We start from the raw sequence: 18,701 nt of genomic DNA on the forward strand, positions 1-18,701 counted from the left end.
TTGCATACTATTGCCTACTGAGGTGGAAACAGGCTGTAGAAATATGAAATATCTGTACTTCTTTCCTGTACATTATAAACTCAGACGTGTTCACTCTACTAGAGTGGAAGGATTGGGATGTCTTTGTTTTCATTTGATAAATCACATAGTGCCACTTCCAAACTAAACTTCTGTACACACACACACATCACCTCAGGAAGGATGAGGGTCTTTCCTGAATCTGTTTGCTGAGGCAGTAGGTAGACTAAACCTAAAGTCAGGGATTCTGAGGATCACTTCCATGAATTAGCCCATCAGCAGGGCATTCCATTCCTCAACTTTGGAAATTGCATTTTTATTCTGTTTGCTAAAACCTTATTTGTAATGTTTGGATCTATAGTTTTCTTTTATATCTTGCCTTTATTAGGTATTTGCAATAAAATAAAGTTATTTGTTTCATAAAATAAACAGAACTTTCTATCTTTGGGATCAGAAATAGTTTAATAAGAGAAAATCTATTCTTTAAAAATTAGTATAAATTGAAGTTCAGAAACTTCGGTATTAGATACATTTAGTAGTGTTTAATTCTACTAATTCTAATAAAAGTACACATTATTTGATACTATAATGCACCTTTAATAGTACATGTTTACTTGATGTTTTAATTTGTTCTATACTATTTGATATGTTCCAGAGTTCTCAATGTTAGTTATTAATCTCACCTCGTTTGTCCTCTGCTTACAAACTTTCAAACACTTATTCTATCTCCCAATATAAAAGTAGAATTAGTATTTTAGGAGAACAAAATGGGCCTTTATAATACAACCCTAGATATCATCTTCTCCTACTTTCTGTTACTATTCTTTGTTTTGTCCTTTATATTTCAGAAACACTACACTTTCAGTAGGTCTTCACATGTAATATGTTTTTCTGTGCCTTTGAAGATGGTGCCAATTCTGCGTTTCATTCTCCTTTTATCAGAAACATAAGAGCATAGCTGTTACTCATGCTGGCTCTGCAGTTAGACTATATATGCAACCTTGACAAAGGTTGTCTAAGCCCTCTTGTTCCTTAGCATTATCGTCTGTCAAATGAGGATACCAATACCACTTCATAAGGCTAATTGTGAGGATTAAATGAGTCCATATATGCAGTATTTATAAGAGAGCCTTGCACTTAGTTAAGTACTCTGTACAGGTTATTTTCAATAATTGTTTCATGGGTAAAATTTGTTCTTCCTCTATGATTCAGTTTCGAGGCTTTTGTTTTTAAGAATATGCTATCTTCAGAACCCAAAGAAGCCTACCAAGTGTTACCCTTCCTTCTCTATGGTAGTAAATGAGAACAAAATTGCAAGAAAATATTTTACTTTCGGGAGGATATACTGCCACACACCTGACAAGTAGACACCTAAACTTCACTTAAGTGGCTAGTCCTTGATCTTCTTAGGATTCATTGTCTGCCCTCTCAGTGCATGTGTCTTAACAAAGTCTCCAGAATGCTGGTCACCTCTTGCTCATGCTGTCCGGTCTGCTTGGTGTTCTCAATGTAATGGGTCACCGTGATGTTCTGTGGGGTGGCCAGATAGTTTCAGATTACATATATTATTACAGGAGAGAGTCAACATATTCCTGAGGCAAAACTGTAAATGAATATTCTTATCTTTCCCCTGTGAATGTGAACTGTTTCTGATTCCTTTTTCTCAGAAGTGGGATGGAAAAGTATACCCCATGCAGTGTACCTGTGGCCTTATTAATCTGCTTTAGCAATAATACCACATCTGTCACAGAAACTGCAATCAGGGGTACTCTTTGGTTGAGCCTGCGGTAGTTTACAGTTATTCTTCAGGAATCATCTGGTCTCAGTAGGGGCCAGACTGGTGAATTACACAGAAATATAACGTGGACCACCACCATCTCTCCCCATCCTACCCACCCCCAGGATATGGTAGTGTGTTTGATTTACTCTCACAACTGGGGTTTTAGAAGTTCTCTGGCCTTCCCAATTATTGCAGCTGTTATAGTTCTTACTGCACAGACCAGCAAGCGACCCAATGTGGGGATTACTTCAACTGGATTTTGCTTCAAAATTGCTTCAATTTTGCTTATGCAGTTGAATACTGGGGGAATAATCTCTACCTGGGGCTATGATCTCAGTGGTCCCACTGTGAGCCAGAATTTTACCAGGGTCCATTTTTTACCTTTTCCCTGCAGTTTCCCACTCTTGCATCTCTATGTATCAATGTCAGTGAAGAATCTGTGTCCCATGTCCCTGAAACCTGTGATTATTCCCCCTTCCTCAGTGTTTAGTCACCGGGGTAAATGACCATAGTTCCCTTTGGAGGGGGACTAAGGGAATCATTACAGTATTAATTTGGCAGGATGTTGCATGGTCCTTCTTCCTGGGGACTTGGCCACCCTCTGCAGTTAGAAGGTTCCAGATCTGAAAATTGGTTCATATCTGGGAACTGAACAGTGTATCATGACTTTTAATATAGGTGCCTACCCTCTGCCTCCCAACTCTATTCATCTTCCCTGGACAATGTCCTCTATCAAAATTCTATCTATTATTTTAAAAAGCCCTATTAAAATCCTGCTACCTCTCTTTATTCTCATCCTGTGAACTCAGCCATACTGAATTGCTCTGTCCTCTTGAATTCCTGTAGACATGTGCTGATCACACTTTGTTTTATATTATATTTATTTATGTACATCTTCTTCACAGATCTTCATTATAATTGAGGCAGAAATTGTGTCTCATTTATCATTTGATTGTTTAAAGTGCCCCACGTAGTACCTTGAACATATTTATCAAGCTATGAAAGTTTACTGACTTGATTTTAAATACACTAGCTTTTCTTCTACTTCATTAAAAGGCAAAACTGCATTTAGTCCTTAAGCAAGATGTGTTAGTGTTCTATTTATATACTGTTTTGTATATGTAAGCCTGTATACTAAAAGACAAAAATATGTCCACATGTATATGGAATTTTTTGTATATTGAGTTTCTGTTCTTTTTGATGTTAAAGTTTTAATTAATCAAATGCCAAAATATCATTATTGAAACTTTTTTTCTTATAGATAATTTGTGGCAAAAGCCTTTCAGCAAATGAAATGACTCTTAGCACTTTGAAAGAAGAAGGGTACAAAGCTGCTTTCATTGGAATAGGTGAGTAGCTTGCTTTTAAATATTTTTTCTTTGTAATTTTTAAAAAATTTCCCGACAGTGTCCAGCATAAGTGCCTGCAGACATTTCCACAATAGAAGTTGTATCTGTTCAGGGAGCAGATAGGAATGAATGGCTGAAGAAAGTTTTCTATTTATAAGTAACTGTGTTGTCTCACCTTCATTATGGATAGACTTTGGAAGAACCATTTTTATATTTCCCACTCTCTCCCCATGCCATCATTACCAGTGAACATTTCTAAGACACAAGATGTTTTTCAAGTAATGCCGTGGAAGCTCAGAATTTGGGTCAAACGATGTCCAGATGGAGTAGCTTTCTCTTTCTGATAAAACCAGTTGGCTAAATAGTTAATAAAGGACAGAATTGGCTTGGGTTTCATTTGTTCCATTCATTTTTTCCCAAAATTTCCTAAAGACTTTTCATATTTAGCTGAATTTTTAAGATGTTTAATTATACTTCTGGAAGTCGTATGGACAATGTCGAGCTGTAAGGCACTTCATGTGTATCATGGCTGCATGTTTTGTCTACATATCCCACAGATTGAGTTGTCTTAACATTTTTTTTCCATCCACTTACTGTTTTACTGAAAGAGAAGGACAGAGAGAACAAAGAGTTGATTTAATTTAGTCTTTGTCTCATGAGCTTTGTTTTCATTCTTTCATGTCCCCATTCTGGGGTCAGTTATGGCATACAAACTGAGTAAGTCCATCATCCTCTTGTCTTGCAGTTTGTCTTTCCTACAGTTCACACTTCTTAAATGTGAATAGCTAAGTAATAAAGCTACACGAGACGAAAACTCTTCCACTTCTTTAAGTGATCACACACTGGGTAACATTTGTTCTGGGGCTGTCCTTATTCAGAGCGTATCTAGAGTGAAATTATCAGAAGTGCTTCTTAACCCACTCAGTTTTTCTTATCAGGATGCCATGTATTCTCTTCCTAGGTAATTGCTACCAAGTCTAAGACCATCTCTGTCACTCCGTTTATGTCACTTCTTATGGAGAGGAAAATAAATTTCACTCTAGCTTCTAGCTTCTAAATGTCTGTGTTGAACGTCCTTCTCTTCAGGAACTTGAGTTCCACGTCATCGCTATTTCTCTATATTATCTTCATTTAAGTACAATAATCACTGTGTAGATCAAGAATAGGAAGGAGAAAAGGTCTGATATTTTCATAGGTTTCATTGTTAAAGGCACTACACCAAATATAGTTTTACTTTCAACATTACATTTGCATGGTAAATTAACATACAAGAAATAACATAAAGAAATGTCAGGTGTCTATGAAGTATATTCTACTAATACCGGCAATTTTGGATCAGTAAGTTGCTGTTACTTTCAATAAGTACAGGTTCAAAGACGCTTTGTGAATAATGAAGGGAAAATTTAGTGAGGCAATTGGTATGAAACTTTGGTCATGTTTTCAAATAGCTATTTGTAATTCACCATTGTTGTTTCCTACAGCAGTTGTACAGAAAAGATAGGTTTTCCATTAATGGAATAGTATATGCTAATGCAGTTTTGTGATCTCTACGAATGTTGTGTACAAAGAATCTCTGTACTGGAGAGATAGGGGCCAAATAAATAATACGTTGAAATATCTCCAAATTAATTGCATAATCAAATTATAACAAAAATTTGGAACAATTAAATAGTTTATCAGTCTGAGTGATTTTAGCCATAGAAATATCTTCCATGTTTTAGAATCAATAATGTTTTAATTTGTTTTTATTTCATTCCATTAAATCTCCTCACATATGTTATTTGATAATGACACATCCGTTCACAATACTCCATGTCACTCTGCACCGAGGTGTGAATACTGCATTTAAAATGTGGAGTCCTTTCATATTTATGTTGCTGTGCATTTTCACGCTGGGAAGTGAATCTTTTGACATTTTGGTGTAGTGATGTGTAGAATGCAGTTATGTTCCATTTCAGTGTTTTATATGAAATATATACAAGAAAGTTTCATCTTGTCAAAAAAAAAAAAAGCTTCTGTCTATAGAAGACAAGTAGTGTTACCTCCAGGAATTGTTTATTTGACACTCTTGATTGCCAAGTTGGGAATTTATGACCTTTCTGTTACCATATAACTGCCTATTATTTGGACAGCCTCGCATCCTTACCTGCTTTCATTCATTAACCATGCTTCTATATTGTAAGTAAACTTCACACACTTCACCTACCTTTTTCCACTCAGTTTGGAGAAGTCGATTCTGGAATAGGACTTCTATATTATTTAGAATATAGGTTTGGCCACTTTTAGAAAGGAAAATGAAGTTTAAACAAGATATATGTTAGTTTCTCTCATCTAACGGTGTGAACCATCCTCAACAGTTGACTTCCATCCTGGTCAATAGGTAGCCACTCTGCCCACATTCCTGCTAACAGGAATGGGAAGTAAGGAAGGGAGCTCCTTTCCTTCTAAGTTTATGACCCAGAAGTTGCACATATCTGTTTTGTTTTTATCTCATTGTCCACAGCCTTGTCACATAAACATGCCTAGCAACGGAGGATGTTGTGAATTATAGTCTTTACCTGGGTGGACATATGCCCCCATTAAACTTCTGTTACTAAAGAGAAGGAGGTTTATGATAAAAATAGAGGGTGAAAAGAAATAAAGGTCTCTCTGCCTTAGGTGTGCATCATCATTGGTATTTGACACTTGGACTCCTTATTTAGGGAGCTTAATAAAACACTGAAGAGCAAAGAATTCACTCTTTGAACTTAGTGCTTACATAGGTCACTTAATGAAAATGGAGTATTTTCTCCTTCTGTAGTTGGGAATACTATTTATAGATCTTCTATATTTATAAGTACTGTCCAATCTATAAGAAAAAAGGCTTTATTTTGTATTAAATATGACTTATCAAGGACAGCTTGATAAATCCATTGCCTTAACAAAAATATATTCTCATGTTTCCTGATTTTTAATAATATGTATGTTATTGCTGGTGAAAAGTTGCTCACTTTTAGGTTTTTCCCTAACTAATGCTAACAGAGTCCACAAAGAAATCATCACATTGAATATACATCATTGTGAGACTTACATCCTTTTACCCATGACAGCTTTAGTTTCTTCTAAGTGAAATAAAGATAAGTGATACAAAGCTCTGTATCTTTTTCTAACTGGAATGAGTTATTTTGAGACAATTGGGGTTTCTTAAAAGACTAAAATTTTGGTGTTCTTTTTTTTTTTTAATAAAAGCACTTGCAGAGTGTGTTACTGTCAATGTTCAGAAATAGAGTTAGAACGTCCACTGTGCAAGGCTTTTTCAAAGTATTTAGTGGTTCTCTTTGGTAGGTATGGAAATCAATATAATGAATTACAGCCATCATTCCTTTTTTTATTTTACAAAAATCAACACAAAAGAATAGAAAATATCTAAATGTGTTGCTCATTGTTAGGTAAGTGTTAATTTGTGAAAAATGTTTTCAGTTTAGTGCGTATTTGTTTTTGGTGTATGTGCTTGTGCATGTACTTAGCATATTTTAAAAATGTATTTTTTTAAGTGTGGGTTAATGGTGTTTGAAAGCCACTGATTTGTGTTGTAAAGACCCTGAAGTACTAATTGCCTTTTCCCATAGCATGCCCAACACCTATCAGTAAGTAACTGATGAGTGAATTATATAAGTATTTAATGACTGCAGTGTTCTTGGCACTGTGCTAAGAATTAAAAATACAAAGAAATCAAATTCAGTTTTTAGCTTAATTTTAATTTCAATCAGGAAAATGATAAGAGATTCAAACAGAACAATAGTATATAATTTGAGGAGTGTGATGTGGTCAGAGTGGGCTGGACATGAGTATAGTTTTTTATGTTATTTCTTTTAAGTTCTTTGGGTGATTCTATTCTAGAGTCAGGTTTTAGAATATCTGTTCTAGATGACTGAAGAGTTGAATCTTTAGCCTTTGTTGCAGAGGAGCCCATGTTCTTTCCCTTTTCCACTAATTTATCTCTGGTATTCTCACAAAACATAGCAGTGGCGAAAAGATTAAACGAACATGTAAGGGAAAGAACATCCACTGACACCCTCAGATAAATGGGAAAACTTTGTATATTCTCCTGATGAGGTTTTTTGGGTTTTGTTTTTTGTTTTTCCTGAATTTTTGTTTTTAATACTTGTGAGAGAGGACTATAGAGGAAATAATAGTAAAATCCATTATTGCAATCACAATAGACAGAAAGGGAGCCAGAACCTCAGGAAGATATTATAGAGATAAATAGTCCCTGTCTCACCACGAGATGCTTAAATTTGTATCTACCCCAAAGATTTCTCTTGAATTCACTTCTCACTATACCATTCCCCACCCTTACTGATACTGGACCTCCTAACCAGTTTCCCCAGACATCATTATCCTTACAACAGAAATAATGATCTTTCTAAAATGAGATCTCATGATGCCATTCCCTCATTAAACCCTCTCCTTTGCCATAGCTTCCTAGTTCCTTCGGGATAGAGGAGAAACTCCTTAAAATAAGACTTTCAAAGCTCTTCATGGTTTGCTCAACAGCTATGTCTCCAGTCACTTTACTCATTAAATTGTGTGTTTCAGCCATTTTGAACTGTTTCAGTTTTACCTCATCTAAAAATTTTATTCTCAATATTTGGACACGGTGTTGCCTGGACCTACAGCTGTCATTATTTTCTTATTTAAATTGTTAGCCTACATGTTCCTTTTTCTACTTCATGTAGTACTCTTCTAATGATCCACCCCTACCCTCACTCTTTAGTCTGGATAAATGAAGCTGCTTCCTCACGCTAATTCTCACACCACTATGTTCTTGTTCCCTTTCTGAATGTCCAGACTAAACTTTATACTTTATTATAGCACTTACTTCTCTGTATTATAATTGGCTAGTTACACGTTTATTTTAGCCTATTAGAAGTCAAATTCTTGCAGGCTGAATGTTCTGTCTGCTTTGTTCATAGATCTGAAGTACCTAGAAAAATGCCTGCCACATACTAGGAAATCTATAAGTATTTTTTAATTATTGATTTTTAATGGAATTGTTTTAACTATTTGCCAAAATAAATTGATAGGATATTGAAACGTGTTGGCAGTTTGGGGGTGTGTTATAATATTGACCAAACCTAGGGGAAAGTAGGTATTACATTATTATAAAATCAGTATTAAACTATAAATGAACTAAGTAGGATTAATGACATTGATGGTAGTGATAATGGTAGTAGTAGCCGTATAGTTAAAATATTCCATGCCCAATTCTTTTTTTTCCTTCAACTTTTAATATAATCTATGCCATTAACTCTTAAAATGGCCCTTAAGTGGATAAGAAAATAAAGATTAAGAAAGCGTAAAGGAAACTAGTAAATGCAACTAAAACATGGAAAGTGGGTTTTATAGAAAAAGTAGGAAAAATGTAACAAATGCAAACATCCAAATTTCAACATCAAAAGCTGTTACAGACACAGTGGCTGAAAGCCAACAAGTTATCTGATGACACCTGCCTACATTGAGTCGTCCAGTTTAAGGATCATGAACAGGGGAAACTCATAATCTGGAAGAATTATTTTTTGTATTTAGCCCCACTTTCTTACTGTTACCACTAGTTGGCTTTTTTCCCCAGTTACCATAAGAAAATATTATTTTTTTAAATATGATGATTCTCAAATATTTTAACAGCTGAAGAAGAGATAATTACAATTAAGAAAGTCCATTGAGAAACTGTGGTATTAAATTTGCTACATTGTGGCCTTTAGTTAAATCTCTTGTGCCTTCTTAGAGCCAGAATTCTTCTCTGTAAAAGTTTTTCTTAATTAGTTTCTTAATCAGGAGTTTCTAAATTGTACACAATCATGTGTACTTTCTATTTATTTAGCAGAAAATTGAATAAGGTTTTTAGACCACCCTCTTCTGTCCACAGATAAAAACTGAAGTTGTTTAGGGATTGTGCAAAATTACATAGATTATTTTAAAGTAATAAACCTGATTTAATTTTAAGCAAAAAAAAAAAAAGGCATTTTGACAATCCACTTTTTTAAAATTTGTAATATTGTCTAATCTAGTGTCACTTATAAGTACTCGGGTATAATTGTGAGATGGCTCCCAAGAATTCAGAAATGAGGGAAATAGAATTCCAGCTGAGAGTTCATTAAATCATCATTTAATGAGTTCAAGCAAAGCCCCCAGAAGGAGATAAAATAGATGTAGGGCAATTATTCTTTGATCATATTAACATATCTATAGAAAGTGCATCTTCATCTGCAGAAGCAGGTAATAGGGACTGGTGAATTTTACAAGTATAGAAAGGGGGAAAAAATCTGAGAAAATATTGGTGGTATCTCTTTAAAGACACCTGAATAAATGGAACTGGAGTTCTTTGAGCCCATATCATGAAGATAAAGAGAAAAGTTTATTTTCTTTAAAATGACCTTGTTTCAATTTCAAGTTCACTAAGCTGCCATTGATTCCTGAATAGTTTGATTATATTAGGAGACGGTGCTAATCGTGGCAGAGTAATCCTGGTCCCTGTGATGGTTATCTCTGTTGCTCAAAATTACTCTGCTTCTCTTAGGAATATGGTACTCTAATATGAAAAACTTTCCATATCAGGTAACACTTCTTAAAAACAAGCTGTAAATGTCTCAAATATTTTTAGTGGTTGTCACTGCATTCAGAATAAGTAGAATTTTCTTTGTATGACTTTCAACATGGCTACAATAAGCTGTCCAAATCTACCCCTTTGGCCTTAAATCTACTGCTTTATAGATCTTTCTTGCCACCAGATATCTAGACATCCCTCAAAAGTAACCTGTACTCTTCCGTCATTATATCTTGGCTCATAGTCTTGTCTTTACTGAGAAAATTTTTTAGTCTGTCTCCATATGGTAAAGTCAATACTTACAATATTCATCTCAAATGCCACTTCTTACATAAGACATTCATACTCATCCTGCTGAGATAAATGTTTATTCTGTGTTCATATATAGCAAAATGTTTTCTACGTCATTTATAGAACTAAATATAGTTTTCCTTTTATTATTTTTGGTTGTGTGCATATATCCACTCCCTTGCCCCACACACAAACACAGTATATTAAAAACCTTTGAGAGCAAGGATTAGTTTCTAAAATTGTTGTATTTTATAGTTTAGCCCATTTTGTAACATGAATATAGTATAACATCAGTAACATTTTTTGAAATAAAATAATTGGAAGAATAAAAAGAAAAGAGAAACAAAGGAAGAAGTGAAAAACAATGTAATAATTCTTGAGAAGTCTGAAACTATTTGATCATTTAGCTTTTTTTTTTTTAATTCATGGATCTTTCCAAGAATCTTCTTATCTCTCTCTTTTTTTTACAAAATGCAAAGACATGTTCGTGGTTTTGTTACTTACTCAAAGACAATGAATTAAATTCTAAATGTTACAGTTCATGTCATTCTTATATTTATACCTTGTCATTACATTAAGAATTACACTTTTGTGCTGAATATTAGGTATTGTCTTTGAGCATTTTGGTAAAGGTAATGTTATTTGCTTGAGGGTGTTTAATAAGTAATAAGCATTGTATGATGAAGTCAGTGATATAAGAAAATCCATTTTTTTTAAGTGACTTCTTTCTGCTGGTAGAATTCCTGGAATATTGTACATTCTCCATAAACAGCAAGTGTATTCTTGATTTAATTAATTGAAATAATCTATTTCTCCCATTTTACAGTAAAAAAAGGACATAATTAATTTAGCAAGAGGATTATTTTACAATAGCCTATATGCCATATTTTTATTAAACATTTTTATGAATGTAAATTTTATTTTAAATTGTTGAACATTTTTGTCTTCTCTGGGTTTCTTTTGATGGAGACATGGAGAAATTATTATTACATTTCTACATATATATTTCATGGAATGAAAATATATTTCACTTAACATTAGTTATTTAAAGAAGAAAAAAACCTATTTTTTTTGTCATTTTCATTGTTCGAGCACTACTTTTTTTTTTTTTTTAAGTAGTTCCCAGTAGCTTAATCAGCTCTTAAAAAGTAACTGAAAAAAGAGTTGGAAAATTACTGGACTAACCAAAATGTTTTCTTTCAAGTGCTGCTTATGGCTGCTGGTTACCTTTTTTTGTGGGTAAAAAATACCATTTGAACTTGGAAAGGGATGTTGTTGAACATACAGCATCATGATGGGTTATTTTTTATAGAAATGTAGTAATCATCCTGTAGATCTGAGTTGTCCTCTGAAAGTAGAATGTTGATGTTGAAGAATAAACTTTGAGATAAATAATAAAATTAGAAGTCACTGAGGTGGTGGGTATTGTCATATGATAATTAAGGAACATCACAATACACAAACTCTCCCTCCAAGCCCCCAAATCAATGAAGTTGAATCTGGAACTCATGACATTGAATACATATGTATGATATGTTAGTGGTTTCAAATTAGAGCTAGGAGACATACCACCAGATAGCTTTATTCACCCTATAAACTTCACAATCCTGCTTATCTTACACTTCTGCAAATCACTGTATGCAAAACTTGGTAAAATGAGGGGCACCCATAACACACGAGGAAAGATGGATTAATAAGAGAGGAATGAAAAATCATATGGAAATGGCAAAAGTTGATGCAAATTAGAAGAAATTAGGTATATTTCTACATATGCTTCAGATTTCTTTCTACAAATAATCTTTCCAAAGAATAGGAATGAGAAACTTTGCAGGCTAATTTGTGTGTCTTATTTATCTATTATTATGTATTTATACAGGTTGGGCTATTATACCTTCAGCTAAGCAGCATTAGATCAAATAGAATAATATTATTTTCATTGACATTTAAATAACACCTTCTTTGACATGAAATACTTAAAAGCAGTATGTTCTAAAGCAAGATCGTTGCTTTTAAGAGGAGACTTCATTAAGGCATTGTATTTTAAGTAATAAATCTGTTTTAGAAGAAATTCAATTGAAATATATATCAAATCGGTTTTTCAACAGACCCAACCTTGAAATTGTTTAAGGGGCATCTAGTGAATTCATGTTGTCTGAAATTCCCCAAGGCTCAATTGTGTGACACAAATTTACTTAAATGAATAAATAGAAATCAATGGGATAGAACCTATTTTGGTTATCCTTTCTCAATTTCTTAAACTCATATTTCTTGGCAATATTATTTAAATTATATAAGAATTAATATGGGAAAAGCAATACTGTAATCATGATTAATTTACATTATTAACTCAAATAACATAACCCTTTAAAGTAAATCATTAAATATAGTTACTGTGGACATTTAAGAAAAAAAAAATTAAACAAAATTTTGATTTATTTATTTTCTTATCTCCAAATACATAAGAAATCTTGATGTGTGTTATCATCTTCTGATTAACCATGCAGTGCCACCTGGTGTGCAGATGGAAAGAGTATTACACATCAGAGGCTCTGTTCGCACCCACCCACCCAAACACAAACTTACATGGCAGAAAGTTAACAGATGTTCACTTTGCTTGTGTTATGGAGATAAATTGTGTATACAACTCTTAGTTCATAAATTAAATTTGGAGAAGAATATATTGATACCTGGATTAATCAGTCAAAGATTATGTGAATTTGTCCAGTTTAGTGGAAGAATGTCATATTTAATTAGAAAATTGCTTCCTTGGATCTTTACGTTCTTATTTTGTGTTTCTACACTTTATTTTCTTATGTACACAATAGTTTTGTTTGTTGAGCCTTAATATCTCCATTTCACTGATAAATCTGTCAGTGCTAGAATAGCATGTTTTAAAACTGACTGCTATTTGGGGCACCTGGGTGGTTCAGTCAGTTGAGCGTCCAGCTCTTGATTTCTGCTCAGGTCATGATCTCAGGGTCATGAAATCAAGTCCCTGGTCAGGTTCCTGTTTAGTGGGGAGTTTGCTTGAGAGTCTCACCCTCTCTCTCTGCCCTTCCCCCCTCGAATAAATAAATAAATCTTTGAAAAATAAATAAAATAAAATTGACTGCTACTTCACATCTGTGGTTAAGTTTCCTTTTCACTGGGATAAAATACCCTTTCTTTTGTCTTTTATAAAGACCGTATTGCATTCAGTTGCTTGTCTACTGTACTTATTCTTTTCATCTTACCATTGATCATATTTTAACATATATTGTTATACTTCTACCATATGTCTAGCTGTGTGCTAGGGATGATAGTTTGCAAAATAAATGTAAAAGGTTATTATTTATTTAGAAAAATGGTAAAATACTTTGATGCAATTAATAAATACAAATTTTGTATATGCAAATATAATATACAGTGACTTAATTTTGTAGAGTATTGGCTAAATTTTTTGCATAAATTAATTCCCACAAAGTAATATTGAATCGATATTGTTGATACCTCCATTTCATGTATGTATAAATTGTGTCAAGAGATGTTAAGTAATATTCTCAGTACTACAACCTGGATTTGAATTGAGGTCCACCTGAAACCAAAGCCATACTCCTAACCAATCCTCTAAGTTGCTGTTCCTTATAAATAATGATTTTTTTCTTAATTACAAATTTCCCTTTTAAAATTCGTTTTTAAAAATTGTGGTAAAATGCACATAGAAGTTACCATCTTAACCATTTTTTAAGTGTACACTTCAATGGCATTAAGTACATTCACGTTTAATTAAAAAAATTGATGGGGCGCCTAGGTGGCTCAGTCGTTAAGCGTCTGCCTTCAGCTCAGGGCGTGATCCCGGGGTCCTGGGATCAAGCCCTGCATAGGGCTCCTCCGCTGGGAGCCTGCTTCTTCCTCTCCCACTCCCCCTGCTTGTGTTCCCTCTCTCACTGGCTATCTCTCTGTCCATCAAATAAATAAATAAAATCTTTAAAAAAAAAAATTGACAACTCCCCAGCCAGACTTACCAAAAAAAAGGAGAAAGGACCCAAATAAGATCATGAATGAGAGGAGATATCATAAGTAACACCACAGAAATACAAACATTTATAAGAGAAATTATGAAAAGCTATATGCCCATAAATTGAGCAATCTGAAGAAATGAATACATTTCTAAGAACATATAAACTACAAAAACTGAAAAGAAATAAAAAATATGAACAGACCCATAACCAGAAAAGAAATTGAATCAGTAATCAAAAATCTCCCAACAAACAGAAGTCCATGGCTGGATGGTTTCCCAGGGCAATTCTACCAAATATTTAAAGAAGAGTTAATACAGATTCTTCCCAAACAGTTCCAAAAAATAGAAATGGAAGGAAAACTTCCAAACTCATTCTACAAGGCCAGCATTACCTTGATTCCAAAACAAGACAAAGACAACCCACTCAATGAAGAATTACAGACCAATATCTCTGATAAACATGGATGCAAAAATTCTCAATAAGATACTAGCAAATCTAATCCAACTGTATATTAAAAGAATCATTCACCACGATCAAGTGGAATGTATTCCTGGGCTGCAAGGGTGGTTTAATATTTGCAAATCAACCAATGTGATACTCCACATTAATAAAAGCAAGGATAAGAACTATATGATCCTCTCAGTAGATGCAAAAAAACATTTGACAAAGTACGGGATCCATTCTTGATAAAAAACTCTGAAGAAAGTAGGGATAAAAGGAATGTATCTCAACATCATAAAGGCCATATATGACATACCCAAAGCTAATATCATCCTCAATGTGGAAAAACTGAGAGCTTTTCCTCTACAGTCAGGAGCAAGACAGGGATGTCCACTGTCACCACTATTACTTAACATAGTCCTACCCTCAGCAGTCAGACAACAAAAAGAAATAAAAGGCATCCAAATTGGGTAGGAGGAAGTCAAACTTCCACTCTTTGCAGAGACATGATAATCTATGTAGAAAACTCGAAAGACTCTACCAAAAAATTGTTAGAACTGATACACAAATTCAGTAAAGTCGCAGGATACAAAAATCAATGTACAGAAATCTGTTGCATTTCCATACACAAATAATGAAACAGCAGAAAGTGAAATCAAGGAACCTATCCCAATTTATACCCAATTGCACCAAAAACCATTAAGATACCTAGGAATATACCTAACCAAACAGGTAAAAGATCTGTATTCTGAAAACTATAGAAAACTTATAAAAGAAATCAAAGATGACATAAAGAAATGGAAAAAAATTCCATGCTAATGGATTGGCAGAACAAATATTGCTAAGTTGTCTATAATACCCAAAGCAATCTACACATTTAATGCAATCTCTATCAAAATACCACCAGCATTTTTCACAGAGTGAAAATGAACGATCTTAAAATGTGTGTGGAACCACCAAAGACCCTCAAAAGCCAAAGTAGTCCTGATAAAGAAAAACAAAACTTGAAGCATCACGATTCCCCCCTCATATTTGTGTGTTTGTGTGTAGGAGTGTACACATATTATACATATGCATACATATATATTTTATGAAACCATCCCTCTTGGTTCTTGGAGTTTGTTTGTTTGTTTTTCTCATCTTCCATCCTTTTGCAACTTACAGTCCTCTTTCTGAGAAATGAAAGCTTGAAGAGAATAAAGTGAGAAAGAGTAAAATTTTTAAAGACAACGTTTTCATTCCATGGCTCTTTTTTTTTCTGTAGAAGGAGAGTCAGAAAGCTCATTTGTAGGCTTTAAAGTTTTCTAAATACCAAGACATCTCAGAACAATACACAAAATAAGGTAGAGATTTAAAAAAGTTTTGACTCAATGTCATATTAAAACATGCATTTTTAATAGTTTAATACATACACATAGCTATATATATATTATTTTTTAGTTGGGCCCACACAACCTTAAAATGGTATTGGAAAAATCTGATATTTGTAAGTTATCTTTAGACTCCAACTCTGGTATCACTGACAAAATATTAACAGACATATGCTTAAGGTATTAACAAACATAAATGACCTTCTTTCTCATAATTTTTTACAAAGCTAACACTTTTACTCCCATTATTGCTTATATACTCACTCATTCAGCAAATATCAAGTTTCTGATAAGTGACTACTATGTCCTTGCTATTAAGAAGCTTACAAATTCGAGGGGAGATAGACACACAAATATTTCCTAATTGTCCCCGTGTTAACTATTTATTTCCCAATATGTAACACAGCAGCATAGCATCTAAACATTCTATTCACTTACTTGTATGCACTTCCGCTTACTCATCCTAGACTCTCAACCTCTGTAGGAAAAAGCCAAATCAGGGAACATGTAGGGGGCAGAAGATGAAGAGTACGCTCAGATATAGGGAATATCGTATGTGACAACTCCATAGTGTTGCAGAAGCTTTCACTGCCAGGGATGTGTGCTAGTCAGTAGGACCAAACAGATATAACAGAAACAGATTCCATAGATGTTGCATGGTATACACATGAATTTAGTTAAGTTAGTATGTTTCGTACTTACTGTGGAGGATGAAGGATTTTGACATGAGATGTAAGAGATTAGAGGGATTGGTTCAGTGGCACTATGGAAATGGGTAGGGGAAGGACAAGACCAGGTTTTGGGAAATTTTATGTATGGTTATTGCAATAATTCAGATTGAAGAAAATTGAGGATCTGAAATAGGGCTGAGAACTGGAAATACAATGAGTGGATCTTAGCACCTGATTAGATAATAGCTGGTGGAGATTAGGAATAAGAAGCAGCAAAGCAGGTTGAGAATTGAAGGAATGTCTTCAGCACTCCTTTGACCAATTAGATGGATGGTGATGACAATTTACCGAAAGAATAAAAGAGGGGAAGATTATGGATTCTGATTTTACTTTGTTTTTTTTTTTTTTTTGGATTTTTTGCGATATCCTAGTGGAAAAATCCAGTGAGCCCTCAGGTGTACTGGACTAGGACTGGAAGTTAGGTGAGAAGTTTGTGGACAGGAGATGTAGATTTGGTATTAATTGCTGTATGCTGTAGTAGAAAAATCATGAGCCTTGAAGCTAGTCAATTTCAGTCAGTATCTCATCATTTATGGTTATTGGGAGTAATAGATATATAATAAAGTAATTTTTCACTGAATTGGCATATGGTAGGATTTTTAAAAATGACAGTCATTAATGTCATCAGCTTATAGGTATTACATGAAGTCGTGGCATTGGTGATATCATGTGGTTATTCTTCATATCCACCCTTGGTAACATGAGAAAACTTAAGTCCCAGTGAAATTCTGTGACTTGTCATGTTCACTGAGTGTGATATTCAGACATGCTGGAATGAATATGTTCTAATTCCATGTCATTGGATATTATTTCAACATGACTTATTCATAGTGTTATCGCATCCTTCATTTTACCATAGTATATACTAGTTAGCTAACTCTTTGTGTTTAGAGAAATCTTTTGTAGTAACAGAGAAAAAGTAAAGTAGCCCATATGAGGGACTGAACTTCTTTAGCATGATGTTTTAATATCAACTCTTGGTGTGCAGAGCCAATATTCTTGAACACCATTGCACCTGGTTATTATTTACTAAGGAGTGGACTTGGAAATACTAGATATTTGTGTTAAGTAAGTTTGGAATACTAAATAAGTACATGAAAAGAAACCTTTCAAAAGAAAATTTGGCATAATAAATGTATATTTAGAAGGCATACATTGGGGAAGAAAATCTTTTACTTTAAAAGTAAAAATATTATCTTGGGTCCCTTAAAAAGGCAAATTTCCTTAATAAGAATTAATATAATATATAGTTTATAAAAGTGATTTTTTTAATAGAGATATATTAATCATATAAAGTGAGACGTAAATTTATCCCTTTTCCTCAGTAACCAATGAAGTTCTTCTGCAAATAATAATAATAATATTGCAAATAATATGTGAATAATAGTAATAATTTTATGCAAATAATTATTAATAATATTATGCAAATAATAATAATAAATTTTGCCACAATTTTTTTCAAATCTGCATCTTCCTTAGAGCATTGTCCCAAGCTTTCTATAAATTTTATCACCATAGGTATATGATGTAACACATTTAGAAATTCTCTTAATTTTACAACTATTAAATAGGTCTTGGAAACGAACTTTTTTGCCGCCATCATAGTTAAATATTTTATTCCCCTGTTGTCTCTTAAGAAAATATGTGTTATGCATTAGGGAAACATAAAATCAGTCCTCACAGATTCTATGTTTCCATAATGCAGAATTATTGAACATATGGTCTGCACTAACTATTGTAGGTTGATTGGTACAGAAAATAAAAAGGAAGATGGTGGAAATTTTCAGGCAAGTCTTTGGTTTTAGGGTTTATGTTTCCCCTTGTAACAAATGACTTTGTAATAGTGAATTGCATTAAATTCTACTTAATACTTATTACTACATATACAATATATATTAGGTCAGATAAACAGACCTTTTTAAACATTTGCAGCAGTTATGCTAAATTCTCCACCCCCAACATTGTAACTGTTTAGAATTCTGGTAACAATATATAATATTATTAACCAATGGCATTCATTAAATGTGCTCGATTTTTTTAATTATACTGATTTTTATTTCTATTAAAAAAGGAAATAATTCTCTAAAAATGCTCAAACCTGCTATTAAGACCACCTACCTTTTAGCTGAAGAGT

The 18,701-nt window shown here is 33.5% G+C and overlaps 1 protein-coding gene across 3 annotated transcripts in view; it reads left to right on the forward strand.

Annotated features, from left to right (window-relative positions):
* DPYD (dihydropyrimidine dehydrogenase) overlaps window positions 1–18,701 on the forward strand; it is a 788,803-nt gene that overhangs the window by 264,198 nt on the left and 505,904 nt on the right. For all 3 annotated transcript variants that reach the window (XM_026497557.4, XM_057310448.1, XM_048220250.2), the window contains exon 8: window positions 3,060–3,147. In XM_026497557.4, the coding sequence (XP_026353342.2) occupies window positions 3,060–3,147 (88 nt within the window). The remainder of the gene's footprint in view (window positions 1–3,059; window positions 3,148–18,701) is intronic.

Source organism: Ursus arctos, unplaced genomic scaffold (genome assembly GCF_023065955.2).
Source record: "Ursus arctos isolate Adak ecotype North America unplaced genomic scaffold, UrsArc2.0 scaffold_12, whole genome shotgun sequence".
Classification (NCBI taxonomy): Eukaryota; Metazoa; Chordata; class Mammalia; order Carnivora; family Ursidae; genus Ursus; species Ursus arctos.